Here is a 17,779-nt window from a genome sequence, read left to right on the forward strand (position 1 = left end):
CTTGGAACTTTATTTGTGTATTAGTTCAGTACAACACATACTCATCCTCATGTGGATTGGACAACTTTTAAGAGCCCTAAAAGCACCCATAACACTTCCTGTTCAACAACAATAAAGCAAATCAAATACAACCATTTGTAACTTGTAAGAGTGGGAAAAATGTCTCTCAGTTGGAAAAATTTGAATCAATGTCCTCAACAACAGCTGGAATACAGCAAGAATGACCCCACTCTGTCAATCTGCACATTTATCTTGAGTGTACAGCACTCTCTATTGCAAAGGCAGTATACAACAAACTTCATAATGACATGTTGAACACTCATTTTTCATGTCAAATATGTCTTGACAAACTTTTGTCTGGTAATATTGTAACTTGGTGTGAAATGTATTTTTTTCTTTAAAATTAGAAAAAGAGTAAAAGAAATCTAGGAATCCGAGGTATAAACAACTGAATGTCCCTGTAGAATAATAGTTCGGGTGATTCATATAAATGTATTCAAATCCAACATGTCAATGTCACCTCTTAAGCTACATGTAGAGTAGATAGTGCTCTTAACTCATATTATCTGAGAGCAATACAGCAGTGGATTCCACACCCTTGCTTTCTAGAACAGTAAGGAGGGCTTTTGCATGAACTGTTTCATTAGAACGGTGTACATATAAAACAACATTTACAAAAACACCTGTGTAAAATATCTTACAACAATCCATCATCCATCATTACTTGAACCACATAATCCACAAAGAGGTGTGTTTTAAGGTGAAAACGAAAAACGGGTCTGAAAACGGGTCCCACCAGTTGAGAATCACTGTTTTAAGGCATTCACCTAAGCCTGGAACCATTTCTGGAACTAAATGAATATGACAACTACTCTAATTTGTCCAGCAGCTGGCGAATGTCCTCTTGGCCATGGTAAATTCTCTTCAGTCCTCTTGGAAGATAACGGCAGGATGAAATGTTGAGGTAGCTAAGAGCACTCATTTGGCCGATGACTGGCCTGCAAAAATAAAGAACAGAGAACGTTATTTTTTCCTTGAGAAATCCTTCACAAAGATAATGACAATGCTAAACCTTCAGTTCTCAGGATTTACAAATGTGAATGTTTGATTTCTACTCATACTGCAGATTGTCTCTTAAAAGTGCTGTTTCATAGTGTATTTGGACTGGGAGAGTTAAGAGGGGAAACTATACATGACGTACCTGAGGGCAGGTGGTGTGATCCTGGTCCCACTCAGGTTTAGTGAGCGCAGGGTATCTGCCTCTGTGGCATTGGCAAGGTGACTCATCGCCATCTCCAAGTCCTCCCCGGAGAAGAGATGGTTTGCGATGTCAAGCTGTTGCAGTGTTTGACTCCATTTCTGGGTCACCATGTGAAGCCCCTTCTTAGGTGATGGCAACGCAACCTTGCTGCTGAAATACTGTCCCCAGAACAGACACTCAAGTCCTGCCAAACAGCAAAAAAAAGAAAAGAAGGTAGTATCGATTCATAAATGGGTTTTTGATACAACTTCAGATCACTAATATTATGAACATAGCTGGGTATTTTATGAGTAAATTATAATTTTTTTAACAAGAGCTGAAATGTATCAAGTATAAAGAAGAGCAGAGCAAAAGTACTTATTTCTATACCCCCAATTAAAATATGAAAAGACCACACTAAGTTTTTGAGTAGGAAACCAAAATTAGGTCCCATTATAAATCATACTTAAGTAACTTAACGTCTCCAAATTGACAAAAGTGAGAGTATAGATTGCACGAGTTAGGCCTACCAAGACAGGGTAGTGTTGTGAGACCGGAGGGTGTGATTCGAGAACAGCCTCGCAGGTCCAACACCCGCAGCCTGGTGGAGCCAAAGAGGATGTCCATCAAGTCTTTGTCTGTCATGTAGGAAAAAGAGGCGGTTGCGATACACAGCTCCTCCAGCAACGGGAAGCCTAATGTTGAGTCTGCGCCATCATTACGCAGCGTCTTGTGCAGAGGTCTGACATTCAGCATCCGGAAGGTCTGATGGGAAGTTTCACAGGTAAACATGGTCCACACAAACAGTAAACTGATTCATTATACACTGACACGTGAAATGGAATGTGCTAAATGTATCACAAGATAGAAATTAAAGCTGCAATTAACGATAATTCTTATCAATGTATCTGCCGGTATTGAAAACCTAATACCAGCGAAAACTTTAGATTTGCGCTTTAAAAATGACTGGAACGATTAATCCGATATCAAAATAACTGCTGATTAATTTTCCGTTGATCGACTATGCGATTAATTGTTTCAGCTATAAAAGCATTTTACTTCATATGTACACAAGAGCTGCAAAATGTACTATTTATAATGGTCACTTTCTTCATTTAGCAGTGATCCAGTTAGCAGTGGCCAGTTAGACCGTGGCTAAGTGGAGAACCCTTTAATCAGAGGATCAGCGGTTCGATCCCCGGCTCCGCTAGTCTACATGTCGATGTGTCCTTGAGAAAATTGCTCCTGTAGCTGTGCCTACGGTGTGATAGAATCTGAATTGTAAGTCGCTTTGGATAAAAGCGTCTGCTAAATAACTGTAATGTAATGTAATGTAATGTAAAATCCACCTCCAAAGAAAATAAAATACAGTTACATAAAAGATTATCACACAATTCAGTCACATTTAAGTATAGTCCCAATGATCACAATGATCCCATTGGCGTAGGAGACTGAAAAATTATTATTATTTGTTTACCTTGAGTTTAGGGCAGGCCATCTGTAGTGCCTGGATGCAAACGGGAAGTTCACAATCTTTACTGTCGAGCTTAGTGTTGACCTCCAGAAACTCCAAATCAGGACAGTTCCCCCTCTGAAAAGACAAATAGCATATAATGAGTGTACATGTTTATTTGTCCCCCGTAGCTCGGGCTGTGTGTGATACATACATGAATAAGCATACAGTTAGGAGAGAAAAGGGATGTGGGGCTTACGGTGAGTGCAGTTAGAAGTTTGTCGTTCTTTTGTCCATGAGTGAACAACATTTGCTTGATCTGGCTCCCATGCTTTTCGAGGTACTTCAGGAGTCCCTCAACCTGAAACTACAACAAAAACTAATTTACTACAAATGATCAATTCAATATGTACCCAAACAGGTGGTGAATGAACACCTGCTGGGAATTGCTGGCAGTGACTGGTGTATCAAATTGGACAATAACTATTCCATTCATAACAATTACTGTACTGTAACTGTTGGATCGTGTATTGTCCTGCGTAAACAGGGCGCCCATACAAAAGAGGATGAACTGCTCTCATGGGACCTGCCTCAGAGACGTGGACTGCAGTCGTCGACAAACGATCAGCAGCCGGTCCAAACTGGACAGTTTTCATACTCATACTTCTGTTTTTTTACACATATCAATATTTACACATGCGTGCCGCCGCGTGATAGTTTTACGTTGGCACAGTGGCACAGGCACAAACACACACACACACACACACACACACACACACACACACACACACACACACACACACACACACACACACACACACACACACACACACACACACACACACACACACACACACACACACACACACGTCGTCAGTGTGGAAGTCCTTAAGCATTAGTTACATAGACATACAGCTGCAAACAACTAAAGGCCATGGAGGAACAACCTTAAAGGATTTGGAACAACTAACAACAATAATATAGTGTAATTCATTCAATCTGTGCGTGCTGCTCAGAGTAATCTCTCCCTGGCACAGTTAGCTAAAGTTAGTCGGGTACAATCTGTTATCTCAGTAACATCATTATTAAAAAGGTACTAATACCTGGTCGTTTCTACCTTGAAACTAAAACAACTACTGAGCTGGTTCTTGATGTACCTCTGAATATTGGAGATTCAGGCTTTGCAGAGACTGGCCATGTAGAGCCAGTGTCTGGAAGGCTGCTGCTGTCAGGCCGGTACATTCAAAGAGCTTGAGGGAGCGAAGGTGAGGGCAGAACTGCGCCACAACCTAAATGTGATCACAACATAAGCAGAAAAAACATATTAAAAAGAAAATACAAAAATGTGTTAAAAACGGCAACATATAATTTATCAGGCAATATTTTGTATATATATATATATATGGGTCAATGTTGAAGCTAAGATTCTAAAGGTTTATATTTATATATATATATATATATATATATATATATATATATATATATATATATATAAAAATATAAATATATATATATATATATAAATATAAATATAAACCTTTAGACTCTTAGATTCAACATTGACCCATTTCGTATCTAATGTAGAATCTCTTATTTCAGAACAATTCATCGTCTTGTATTTAAAATGACTATAATTTCCCTGAGCCCAAGGTGTTGTATTAAAATGTTCAAACAAGAAAAATATTCTTTAGCTTTACTGTCGTGTATGACAAAGAACAAAATCAAATTCTCACATTTGAGAAGATGGAACCAGCAAGTATTTTGGGATAAAAACTAACAGAAACATGATTGTCAAAATATCCATTCTTTTCAGAAGCTTATGAAATAGAGATCTAGTCTTGACGACTTACCTTTACTGCATAGGTAGCATTCTTTGACCAGTGAAGGAGAGAGAAGTCTCGTAGCTGAGAGAACCTAGAGAACGAGAAGTGCACTTTATACTTTCCTTTTCAAGGTATCAAAAATATAAGATAGGTAGATCCGCACACACTACATCATGGCTCACATCCCACTAACAATACAGACCTGTTCTGTGCCAGCCAGTTAAAAGTGTCCTTAATCTTCTTCTCAGTTTGAGGTAGCTGAGATTTCCCTGAAGCAATCCAGCAGTGACCTACAGTCACTTTACGCCACAGGACGGGGCTGGAGGCAGCAGCGTTCCACAGACGGCAAACTCTCCCCGCCCTACACCACAAACACAGAGGAAACTACTACTACCATGTATGCCTCTGCCAACCAGTCAAGTTGCAGTTTACATCCACGAGTGTCCAAATTGTCATCACTTTATCCTATTTGTGTGAAATTGTGTTATTGCCAAAAAACGTTTTTTTGAGAGGACACAGTGACCTTTGACCACCAAATTCTAATCAGTTCATCCTTGAGTTCAGGTGCACGTTTGTGCCAGATTTGAAGGACATTCCCTCCAGGCGTCCCTAAAGACAAACGGACGGACGGACAGTCTTAAGAAAGTTTGGACGAACAACCCAAACACATAATGGCTCTGCCCGCGGGGGCGTGACAAGAGACATACTGCAGCTGGAAGATATTGTTGAAAACTAAACAATGATACTTATTCAGAATTAATTATAGTTATTAATGTTATTTTATGTTTGCTGGTTTTCCTGGTCTTCTACTTGATTAAACTGAAGTCATTTGGGCGTTGGACTGATGGTTAGAGAAGTTTAAGACGTCACATTGAGCTCTGTGAAATTGTGATGGGCTCTCTTTTTTTTAACAATGTTCTGACATTTTATGGACCAAATGATTAATGAATAAAACAATCAGCGGTTTAAACAACTATAATCATGATCTGGTTTATGTACACAGAATCAGACATGAAAGAATGAAACGGGTGTTCAATGCAATGAAATGTGTTACGCATTAAAAAACTCTTCCCATGTTTTCTTGCCTATAGTTTAAACACTATTTTGGAATCATTAATTTGGACATCTTTTTGTAAAGCTATATAACACGCTCTGATCATCAAAATATGTTTCCACTGAGTCGACAAGACGACATTAAAAAGAAGGATCTACCATTCTCACGCCCTGTATCTTAATCAGGCCACAATCTAAATCTTGTATTTGTCAGTATTCAGTAATCATCAGATCAAATATTTGTTTTATTACCTGCAGAGAAATGGTACAGCACCATCTTGGATGACCACCATCTGAAAAATACTGATTAGCACCTCCTCAGGAAGACTTTGAGCCCATCTGTGGTCTGCTGCTTTCTGTGGCACAACCAAGTCACTCTCCTCCTTTTCCTTGGGAACTGGCATATTTGCCGGTTTAGGCATAGCACGGACTGTCTTCTTCTTCTTCTTCTTAATCTGTTTAGCTTTCACTTTTCCTTTAGTGAGCTTCTTCTTTTTGCGTCCCTTCTTTGGGAGGGTCCAGGCTGAACCATCGTACTGAGAAGTAGAACTCGATATGACAAGAAGCATGTCTTCCCCTTGATGGACAGTGTAGCCAAGCTGGGCAGGCCTGGAGACTGTGGCCTTCTTATGCTTCTTGGCTTTTGCATTTGTAGGCTGACCTTTGGTCCTCTTCAACGACGCCTTCTTTGGCTTTGCTGGTCCATCTTGTCCTTGACCTGACGTATTTGATGTGCTTGGCGCGGGGTCTTCTCTTCTCTCACTGTGGGTTGAAGCCTCTGCTTCTGGGGAGTCCATCATGTGCTGCTCTAATTAAGTCTTTATCCCGAGCTTCATTCAAAGACAATCTAACATTGGCGGAGAGGTGAAATATCGGCGTCTGAAAATAGAATAACAATGAGATCAGTCTGTATCTCCAAGAATGTTATCTAGCATATTTACATATTTTGCAGGCAAAAAAAGGAATTTCCTGTTTACTTTTTAGAGGTAGATTTACTTAAACTACGTTTTTTCTATTTCATGTTACTTCATGGTTCTGACCTTATTGCATTACTCTGCGTTTGTGAAACTATAAAAGTGCAAATATAATGATACACAGTGGGGAGTGTTATTCAATCTACCAGTATGCATGGTGTGTAACCCTGTGCTGACCAGTTGTAGTCTAATGTGTCAGTTGTCTACCAACGTTCAGAGTATTAAAAACGTTTTGATAATGGAAGACGAAGAAAAGTTTACGTCTTCTACACACAGACTTCATCGTTTTCTGGTGTGTTTTGTTTCGAACCTGCGCGCGCATCCTCAATTGTTCGTAAACGCAAGACCAAACAGTCGCATCCATTCAATATTTAGTTAATCATGATAATACAACGTTTTCTGAGGCGTTAAATACAAACTAAACACATACACACCATAGCATGAATGTCTGGCAACCCGGATTTGTTAACTAGCAGTTAGCTAAAGGAATCAAATAGGCTGTTAATGTCAACTAAGCTAACGTTACTGGTACAAATACCGCTGGCTAGTGCCATGCACGAAGCGTAGCACAACAATGGCACAGCAGCTGTTGCCACTTCAACAACAAATACAAGTGTAAAGTGTAATAAAAGTAATATTTTCTGAAAATAAAAAAAATTGTATTCTGTTGTTATTTTGCATTACCTGCTGCTAGGCGGCTTGCAACCTCCAGTCTCAGTAGTAGACCCACAATGCATTTCACATCCCCTCTGTGATTGGTGGAAATCTCGACAACAGCCCGCCTTCTATAAAACTATCCAATCACTGACCGGCCCACTGTTCCGTTTTGACTCTTCCACGCTGTGTTGACCAGATCACGAACGAAGATGAGTTTCACGGCGGTGTAGTCTCTGGGTAACAACTTACGTTTTTAAATGACACTTTTACTGCGCGTACATTTGATTTTATTTGTAAATGCTAAAGCATGCATCACTGTGCTTCTGCGCTGGTATTTATAACGGGAGTATTGTAGTTTAGTATGCTGGATATCATGCAGGCAAAGTTGGTACTCACTAGCAAGTTGCTTCCAAAAAAGGCTAACATTAGCATGCAGAGGTAGTGCAACATTAGCACTGATCTGCAGATGTAGCCTCAATGCTTGCATTCTGTAACGTCGTGAATATTGTTAGCGCCAGTAAACCACATCGATTTTATTGGGCTGTTGTTTATATCTGCCTTTTATGGGAAAGAAATGAAAGTATTATTCTCGCATGAGTACAGCTAATAAAGAAAATCCAGGGGTTGTGGGGGGGGGGGGGCACAACATAACCCAGATGTACGCAGAATAAGCCAGATGTTCAATCATTTCCAGTGTATACCTTTCATAAAATAATGCAGTCTAATACAACGGCCCTGCAGTAAACCCTCGTGACAGTTATAGTGCTTATGAGTTATGTTGAAACTGTTTGGGAGAGGTGCAGATTAAACATACTGTTAATTTTGGAAGCTGTAGTTCGCGGTGCTGTTGAACTGTGGTGTGTTACGATGAGAGGTGTTTGTTACTTTGACCCTCCTCTGTATATCAATGAGGGTAGACTACATTTAATGTACACCTCCCACTACAACACAATACCATTCAACAGCACCACCTCAACTACTAACATCTTTAGAGACAATTTAGCAACATTGATGTTAACTGGAACGACCGGTTGAATGACGAAACACGTTCACAACTTATTTTCTTTTTCAGGGAAGGAGAATAGTCACTTCACTGTGGTGTTGTTGTGCACACTAATGCTGAGGGGCTTCATCACCAGGACAACACTGAAAGTATGACTCTTGATTATTATTGAGCATTATTGTCCTACTGTTGGTGTTGGTTTCCAGATTTTAGTTTTCTCTGCTTTTTGAGAGTGAATGAACCTAAAGCTATGACAAACTTAATGAAAAACTACCTATCTTTAACTGTAATACATGGGAGACAAAGGGATGGTGGACATCAGAAACACAAATCTCAATTGAACTATTCAATTTCACACACGTAAGTTTCAGTCAGCCTTTAGGTAGATTACACATAGAGGACAATTGTCTTTCTGTACACAACCCCTTTCTTCTTTAAATTGTTATACTTCTGGATGCTGATGATTGCAACTTTTTGTCTCTGGCTTCTCTTTTAAAATAGCACACAATGGAGGAGACACAAGATTTCTCTCTTTGTGGTAAAGCAGCTGTAACTGAAGCTAATCTGAGTAAGTAAAATGGCCATGTAGTAACGATGCTATATGACCTAATTCTCTATATAACACATGTAATACTTTACTTTTTCTTAGCATTATTGTATTTTATAGCACAATCCCAATACTAACAGAACACTTTGCATCTTGAGTGGTTACATTGTTATTTTTCCGAACGCATAAATAAATACATTTAACCCAGTTCAACCACATAATGTTTAGCAACCTTCTCCGTGCACTACTTTTCTGCTCACTTTCCAACGTTTATGTTTTTCAGGAGACGAGTACTATTGGAAGCTTGTTGCAGACTTCATTGGTCCTCAATCGGGAGAAGGACTCGAGCTGGAAAAGGCACCATGCAAGAACAGACTTCTGATTCAAGTAGGACTTATGAGAGAGGACAATAACTTTCCGTGGATGGCCATTGTACATTGGCTCACGAAAATCTTCCCCAGTCATCAGTCGGCCGACTTTCGTCGTTTGATTGAAAGAGGCATCGCAACGACGTTGAGTCTGGGAAGTGATGCGAGGCTGACCTTTCTGGGATCAGACGCCAACTTTAACTTTGTCGGCCCGATATGTGACAGCATAGGAGTTGAACGGCAACATCTTTTGGAAATTAGGGATTTTTCAGAGCGAGCGCAGTCAATCGAAGTCACGAATGGATTGATTTTCGAGTTGAGCAACTTTGTTACCAGGGAGAAACTCGCACCAGTTGTTTTAGTCACTTGGCTTAGAAACTTCAACTCTGATTTCTGTAAGAATGGGGATATTCAAAAGGCCTATAAAGTCCTAAGGGCCAAGATAAAAAAGTTAAAACTGCATTACCGCAATTATGAGACAAGGAGTCACAGGAGGAATGCGGCGATGGAAAATCTGCTTCAGAGCCCATTTGAACTTGTGCGGAAAAGGGCGACACGATATATGGTGAAGAAACGCATGAAAAGAGAGGACACCATACAATATGAAAAGGTTACAATCAAGGAGGAATACGAGAGCTATGAAATCATGCAAGACGAAGAGTCCGAGATGAACAGAGAAGGTGTGAGGAAAATAACACTGCAAGATGATGTCTCTGCGTGCGATGAAAGCGATGAGGACGTGGATGAATCCAGCAGTGGAGAAGACACCTCGGATGAAAAACAAGAGTCGCTGAACCTGCTCGACATTGCCATGGTGTCTGTCCAAAAGCTGTCAAGTATGTACGGTGAGAACAACGAAGCGTGCAACCAAGTTTGCTTGGATCTCCTCAAAAATCAGTATGCTCTGACGTGCAAGGAGCATCCGGCCATGGCCGAGTTTGAGAAAAAACTGGACGCGCTCTGTGGGGACGTGTCACTCGTTTACCCTGTGGTGTTTTTAAACTACAACGCCAATTTCCTCGTCAAAATGCACGACGCCGTGGAGGAGCAGATCATGAGCTTTGAAAAAGAGATCGTTCTGTCGACGGGAGAGAAACTCGGCCGCGACAAGCTTCCGAAATTCAAGGACTTTGTGAATTTGTCCGAAAGTGCCACTTCGCGCTACATCCACATGGCTTGTGATGTCTTGAGCACCAGCATCCCCGGCACGCAGAACTACAGGAAACACTGGGTAGCCTTCTGTGAGGAGAAGAAAAACCCCTCCAGACTGGCAGTAAATCAGTCAAACCGATTCACAAACTACTTCCAAGCTGCGGCGGGTCTCGTCCACCATCACAAAGAGATGGCTCTCTTCTTCTCCGATTTGCTGTCGATGAACAACGACGAGTGTCCGAATATTATTTTGGAGTGTGTTGCTGCTGATGCCAACGACTCTATGATACAAAGCCTTGTGTGTGTTCTGGCCATCGTTTACTGCAAAATCCTCGGCCCTTACTGGCAGCTCCTGAAAAGCGGAGGCGAGTACTCGCTCTACAGCCAGTACATGCTCTGTCTCTACCAAAGGTTCCTCGATTGGTCCAAAGATCCTTCAACACTGCTGGAACCTGAAGGGACCACGAATGTTTTTCTGCAGTTCCCGTTGCAGGAGAAAACCTTTGATGGAGTGTTTAATTACTGTGGCCAGTGGCACACGAACAGGGATTTAATCCGATCTTGCTTGAAGAGGGTGGTAAAGGTGATTGCTGCCGTCACTGAGGAACACCTCAAGGATTTCCTGCCAGGAGGAACATTTTCTAAAGTCCCATCACCAGATCTGAGTTTACAAATGGTGAGTTGCACGTTCTCCGTCTTGATGGCGGAGTATCCCTCCAACCAGACATACCCTTGCAAGAAGAAAAAAAAAACAAGCGCCAAGTCCTCCAAGCGCTCCCCGCACAAGAGCTTGGAAAGTTCTCAGGGAGATGATGGCCAATCTGGTCCATCTGACGGCAGCTCCGATGAATCTTCCGGTCGGTGGAAGAAAAATAATACCCAAATTGGCCAGAAGGACGCTCTCAGTCCGCAGATGAAGAAAGGTCCAAGTGTTAAAAAAGAAAAGGCACCAAAGGTACCCGAAGAGCGCGAGGAGAACATGGATAGGGACTACATAATAGCCACAGTGAACAGAAACGGGGGGCCGTGCAAGTCACAGCCAGATGTGGACAAAATGATGCTGCGCTTTGACGGGAAACCCCGAGCTGAAAAGCGGGAAGCAGTCCGCTGTGAGATCTTGTACCAGAAGATGGTTCTGAACAACATGGACCGGAACTTGTACGGCGTCTTCAACAACACCACACAAATGGGGATGAAGCTGAAGATCTCACTTCCCCGAGTCAAACCTGGGTACTCTCTAGTTTGGGCGCCTAGAAGGACGAAAATAAAGCCTGTGCTCCAAGACGCGACCGATGCTGCAGCTGGTTTGAGTGAAACCAGCGGCACATGAAAAAGAAAGTGTGATATTGAGGGAAGGGAATTATTGCCTGATTTCCTCATATGATTTTTACAGTTGCAAAACAATCAAAAATACACACAATGACCTTAATCTTTTCACACAAATGATATGTATTATTCTCTAGATACCAGATTCAGCTGTCATGTGTGTTACATACTGTATTGTCAATGCCAATAGTTGAAATTATGAAGTCTGATTTTGTGGGTCTTATACTTTTGATATTGCCGTATAATTTGCACGGTGCTGTATTGTAACAAGGAATTTTAACAAAGTTTAACTTTTTTTGTTGCTGAGGAGACTTATATTTTGATTCAAGGTCAGTCAATAATCACTGCTGACTAAAAGATGTATGAACCACTGACAGAATAAACATCTTTGTCCGTATTTTGTTGATGTTTACTCTGTCCACCTGCGTGATAAACTAATGTCTAGTTATTGGGACAAGAGTTCAGTCTTTCAAAATCAACTCGGCTCTAGTTCAAGTTAATTTTCCAGCATCTGTCAGGGTTTTGGTTGATGTAAGTCAAATAATGACTCTTCTGTTTCTCAGATTGAAAGGGTATTTGTGGTGAGATCACATGCGTCAGCAATCTCAACGAGTTCATAGAAGAGGTGACATTGAGGAACTCAAGGAAATAGGATGGCATTAAAGGAGAGAGGGGGGCTTATTGACACTGTGCCAAATGTTACGGCCTTCATTAGTGTCGTTATTAAAGAAACCAAGCCCACTATGACTCTTAGAGTTAAAATGAACAGCCATTTGATTTAATATTGTTATTGCTTATGCACTTGCTTTTTATGCAAAAGACAGCTTTGATACTTGTCACCACAGAGAATATAAGTCATATCCAGCAACGAACTGTCAAATAAATGTCGCAAGTATAACCTTTTTAGGGGAAAGAAAGTACTTTTAATGAGTTGTCTCGGAGACCCCGCCCACATCAGTTGTCACAGCCCATGAGGGGTCTTTGTAACGATGGTGCCTTCACGTTCCTTGGAAAACTGACGCGATGGAGTTACAGTCACACATAGACCAGTCACAATTAAGTTTAGGGACAGATTTTCTACACAAAAATGGATAGTCCATGGAATGGGAATCGATGTACGCGCAAGTAAGAGGCAAATGTTTCAATTACAGGCGAGAATATAATGTAACATCACTAGTTTCTCACTCAATTAGAGCACAATTTACGTCTGAAGGCAAAATGAAAAGGCAAACAATGTCGACTATAACGTAGGAATCTACGAGGGGTAAGCGAAGGCAACAGAAGGGGCGGGAACTTTGCGTAAGTGTCCACCATTCTTCAAGTAAGGGCTGCATGAATGGGAAGAACGCACTCATTGTTTAACCCAAACCTGTTATCAGCATTGTGTTCGTTCTTTTGGCCGGAGTAAGCGGCACCATGTCCGGTAGCTGGTGGAGCAGTGCAGCGGTGACCCACGGGCTGGTGGCTCTGTTCGCCATGGGCTCCTGGGTTTCCGTCAACAGTCTGTGGTTAGAGCTCCCGGTGATAGTCAACGTGCTGACCGAAGGTCAGTGTCCGCTCCGAGAGATAACAGACGTTCACCTTATCTGGATTTGGCCTATTAGTTTAAATCTTTTGCGGAAGCATAGTCAACTCATTTTGACTCTGTTTATTATTCAATATTTGGTGGTGGAGCCGAAACCCTGTGAAACGCTAGCTAACGTGAACGCTGCTTCTAGCTAAGGTTAGCTGTAGGTTTACTTAGTGCAGGTGTAACGTTACTATTGTGATGGTTTCTCGTATCAGGATTACGAAAAACTAACATTAAATGCAAATATGTAAAAGACATGGCAGTTACGGGTATAACGTTAATAGTAGCTATTAATACAAATAGTAACCAGAACAACACGTTTCCTCTTTCCAGTGATGGAATAAAATCATTCGAGTGCTCAACTCAAGCAGGTGTTTCTGTCAGTTTGAACGTATTTAATGATGGCGTTACTTCATGTTTTTGGCGTTACTTCATGTTTTTTAAGTACATTTCAGATGGAACACTAAACATATTATTCCACTACATGTATTTGGCAGCTGTAGTTGTTACAAAGCATGTTTTCAGTTTAAAACATGTATTATTGTTATGGTCAGATTAACGTTATATGAACTAATAACAGCACCTCCACCAGCTACACATTTAAAATACTGCTTACAGGTCAATCCATTCTTAAGAATAATTAATCCAATGATTTATTTAACAATAAGGACACAATGGGTTCCGACAGCTGTTACATGTCTTGCAAGCAGACTCCTTTATTTAAATGTTGTTGTCGATGCGTTGTTATTGAAATAAATCCAAACTTTATGACGTATCACTGTAACAAGAGAAGCCTAAAAAATAACAAAAAATGATGGATGGGTAATGTAAAATAGGTTGGTTAACGTTTCTGATACCAGTTGTATATACAAAAAACATTGTCATAATTGTTTAATTTTAAAACTATAGTGAATATGATGTTTTTAACTTATACGGATCATTGTCGTTCCTTGTTTTAGGGTGGAACCTGCCTGCCTATATCTCAGTGCTGATAGCGTTTGGGAACATCGGTCCAATAGCAGTGACCATCACACATCACTGCGCTCCGGGGCGTTTAAACGAGCGCCTGGTCATCCACTGCATCCAGGCTCTGGCAGTCGTGGCGTCCGCTCTTCTGGCCATCTTCTGGTCGCACACCGTCACGATAGCCGGAGAGGAAAGGTCACTGCCGTTCCTGCTCCTCACCTTTGTCATGTCGTTGGTCTGCTGTACCTCCAACGTCACCTTCCTGCCCTACATGTTTAGGTACCCCCCTCAGTATATTCGTACTTTCTTTATCGGTCAGGGCTTCAGCGCCTTGTTCCCTTGCGTTGTGGCTTTAGGGCAAGGCGTTAGCAAGCTGGAGTGCAAAACTGTGAACGGCACGGTGCATCCAGAGTATTTGAAGGAGAACTTTCCGGCGCAGAACTTCTTCTGGTTCTTGTGTGTCATGCTGTCGATCTCGGCTCTGAGCTTCCAGGCGTTGATGCAAAGGCAGACGAGGTTGCAGGAAAATGCACCGCAACAGGAGGCTGACAATGCAGCGGCAAAAAACGGAGAGGAAACGCACCCGCTGCACAACGGAGGGACGCCGGTGTCTGAGGATCAGGTGCGGGTGGAGGAACAGCCGCAGACATTTTGGACACGGCGGAACATTTACCTGCTGTCGCTGCTCGCCGTCTCCACCGCCCTCACCAACGGGGTCCTGCCGTCTGTGCAGAGTTTCTCCTGTTTGCCTTATGGATCCATGACCTTCCACCTCTCCGTGGTCCTTGGCAACATAGCCAACCCCTTGGCCTGCTTCCTCGCCATGTTTGTTATCCTGAGGTGAGAAAATAGAAGAAGTTGAACACATGCATCACTTTGTAAGACATGTTTTTTAATGGGCCCCGTTGTTGTCCACCAGGTCCTCTGCTGGTCTGGGCCTCTTGTCTTTAGCAGGAGGAGTCTTTGCTGCATATCTCATGGCCTTAGCAGCACTCAGCCCTTGCCCTCCACTTTTGGGAACCCCCGCTGGCATGGCCTTAGTGGTGAGTGGAAAATACATATTTCTAAAGCTGGGTATCATTTAAAATGTTTCCATGCCATACCTGGCATACCTGACACCGCATAAGCAGCATTTAGAAATGTGTAGCAAAAAGTGTTTTCGGGAGACACTTGTGGTGGAAAAAACTATTCAATAGTACCGAGTGAGTCCTATAATACTGAAACATTGAGGAAAGAAGTTTGTCTTTAAAGTATTTATTCTCTGCGCAGAGAAGGCTTCACCGTCATGCTGACTGCAATGCAGTCTGCAGAGGATGAGCCAAGAGTGTTGGTTGTGTACGACTTATAAAGGTCTTGAGCACATGGTGGGATAGGAGGAGTTCATCACTAGGACATCTGGACAACAGTGACCATTCACTAATCAACCATTGAATGGTTAATCACTGATTGGTCCATTGATTGCATCCCCATTCAGCCCCCTATCTAAGTTGACAGTATCATGCGCTTGATTAAGACACACATCCAATATTATTCAACCTGAGAGGACACTTACTGATCATGTCTGACACTATTAACTTTGTTAATACAAAAGGGTCAACACACTGAGTGGTCAGCTAATAAAACAGGAGAAGATACACAGTGGAAATGTACCATCACACACTGAAAAGTGATGAACACGCCTTAAACTACGTTCCAAACGCAGACGCTAAAGCCTCGTCTGTTTCTGTCTCCCTGTTCACTGTGTCCACCACTGATTTCAGCTACCTGCTTGTGCCCCCTACAGGTCACCTCTTGGATCATTTTCACGGGACTCTACTCCTATCTGAAGGTGGTGATTGGGACTCTGCTGCACGAGGCGGGTCACGCCGCCCTGCTGTGGTGCGGCATCTCTATCCAGGCCGGCTCCCTTATCGGAGCCCTCGCCATGTTCCCTTTGGTCAACGTCTACCAAGTGTTCGAGCGGGCTCGAGACTGTGTGGATAACTGCACCACATAGCTCCCATTTGTTCGACTTGGGAACGGACTGTTTTAACCCAGTTTTTGGGGCTCCAGGGTGAAGGACCAGATCAGTCCTCTCCTGATTCAGAGGCCTCGGGGCCTGTGGAAACATTCCTAGATAATGGAAGCATTGTTGTGCTGCACATTGGCTAAGGGGATGTAAAATGAATATGATGCAGTAATACCACAAGTGCTTTGTGTGGTATTTTGAATCTCTGTGGCAAAAACCAGTTGAGGGATTTTTTTTTTCCCCACAACAGACCACGAGCAACGTTATTTACTCAGGGACACAATCATTCACTTATTCATCCACATTTGTTGCTCAGTCTAATTGATGAGAAATACTCCCACTATTAGTTGCTAACTGCCGACAGGCCTTTCACAGTAACGAGGTCATGTCCCTACATGGTACGAGAAGTCAACATGGTGATTGTTGTGACCGGCTAACTACAGACAACATCCAAACAGAATGGAACGTGGGAGTTTCTGTTTTTGTGACCATTTTCAAATGTGTGTCTACCGCTTCGCTTTGATTCCATTGTAAGCATATAACATGATTTAATTTAGTTTCAGCCATATATACAATTCAGTTGAGTCAGCGATTATGAAGAGTATAATTTGTACTATAGCTACTTTAAACATACGGTTCATAAATGCAGTGACTTGATTTCATGCCAAATTTATTTCTGTGCCTGAAAAATGTTGAACTTTATAAAACACAGCATTTCTGTTTCCTATGGATTTGATTCTGGTTCTGATCATGTTTTATACTTTAGAATTATAGTTTATTTACTCGTCATTTGGGATTTTTATTCATTCCAAATACAGTAATGTTATGTCATCTTAAAGGAACAGCTGGCCAAGCAAAGTAACGGTTTTGGTATCCAAAGGGATTGTGTCATCTCAGTCTTTTAAAATAATAATCATTTATGTCTTATGTACTTCTTCTACCTTTATAAGGCAATTTATGAACCATGCTGCTACCGGACATCCCATTTAATTACTTCATTAAACACTACAGAAGTTTGCAGAGGACAAGTATTTGTTAACGTCGTCTTCATTTGATGTTTTTTAGAAGATCAATCTGTTAAATTCCGAGCTGACTGTAAAAAGGTTGTTTAAACAGTCCAGTGATTGAGGTGCTTTTTCTTTATTTCATGACTCAACATTTTATGTGGAGTTAGTTTTTTTTTAAAATTAATTTTCAAATTGCTGATGTTGAAGTGTATTATGAAGTCTATGAAATAAATGGTAAACAATAAAGCTACTGATCTGAAGAATTAGGACTAGTTTCCATTTATTCATTACAAGAATAAAGTATAAAAATATATTTAAATAAAGTACATGTTAAAGAACATTACATTGCCAAATATGAAAATAAAGGAATAGTCCCGACATTTTGGGAAGCCAAGAGTTTATTGAGAAGATTGATATCACTCATGTTTGTATGCACGTTATGAAGGTACGGCCAGTTAGCTTAGCCTGGTTTAGTCTCTAAAGTTCTTTAATGAACACGTTATATCTCATTTGTTTTATTCTTATGAAAATCAAAGTGAAACTAAGACGGGTTGTGGTTTCACGAGGGGAACTTACAAGACTATTTCTTAGTCGGGTGGACTTTGATCAATTAGCCGAGCCATTTCCCCCCG

The 17,779-nt window shown here is 41.5% G+C and overlaps 3 protein-coding genes across 4 annotated transcripts; 2 read left to right on the forward strand and 1 right to left on the reverse strand.

The window, feature by feature from the left end:
- Window positions 1-13: 13 nt before the first annotated feature.
- On the reverse strand, window positions 14-7,265 carry fbxl6 (F-box and leucine-rich repeat protein 6). The gene is made up of 10 exons (XM_079175479.1): window positions 7,228-7,265; window positions 5,822-6,448; window positions 4,719-4,877; window positions 4,544-4,607; window positions 3,851-3,982; window positions 2,953-3,060; window positions 2,718-2,831; window positions 1,771-2,005; window positions 1,202-1,445; window positions 14-998 (listed from the first exon to the last, which is right to left on the reverse strand). The coding sequence occupies exons 2-10, from the start codon at window positions 6,367-6,369 to the stop codon at window positions 869-871; spliced, it is 1,734 nt and encodes a 577-aa protein (XP_079031605.1). The 5' UTR covers window positions 6,370-6,448; window positions 7,228-7,265; the 3' UTR covers window positions 14-868.
- Window positions 7,266-7,398: 133 nt separating this feature from the next.
- Window positions 7,399-11,985, forward strand: LOC306708006 (uncharacterized protein). 2 transcript variants are annotated; one of them, XM_079175691.1, is made up of 4 exons: window positions 7,399-7,437; window positions 8,273-8,352; window positions 8,705-8,771; window positions 9,034-11,985. In XM_079175691.1, the coding sequence occupies exons 2-4, from the start codon at window positions 8,317-8,319 to the stop codon at window positions 11,598-11,600; spliced, it is 2,670 nt and encodes an 889-aa protein (XP_079031817.1). In that variant the 5' UTR covers window positions 7,399-7,437; window positions 8,273-8,316; the 3' UTR covers window positions 11,601-11,985. The 2 variants fall into 2 exon arrangements, with proteins under 2 accessions (XP_079031817.1, XP_079031816.1); XM_079175690.1 differs by lacking the exon at window positions 7,399-7,437 and having other exon boundaries at window positions 8,228-8,352.
- A 963-nt stretch (window positions 11,986-12,948) lies between these two features.
- On the forward strand, window positions 12,949-17,404 carry slc52a2 (solute carrier family 52 member 2). Its single transcript, XM_079176684.1, has 4 exons — window positions 12,949-13,142; window positions 14,126-14,972; window positions 15,052-15,175; window positions 15,916-17,404. The coding sequence occupies exons 1-4, from the start codon at window positions 13,013-13,015 to the stop codon at window positions 16,126-16,128; spliced, it is 1,314 nt and encodes a 437-aa protein (XP_079032810.1). The 5' UTR covers window positions 12,949-13,012; the 3' UTR covers window positions 16,129-17,404.
- The last annotated feature ends 375 nt before the right edge of the window (window positions 17,405-17,779 follow it).

The sequence above is a fragment of the Pholis gunnellus genome (assembly GCF_910591455.1).
Source record: "Pholis gunnellus genome assembly, chromosome: 16".
In the NCBI taxonomy this organism is placed as follows: Eukaryota; Metazoa; Chordata; class Actinopteri; order Perciformes; family Pholidae; genus Pholis; species Pholis gunnellus.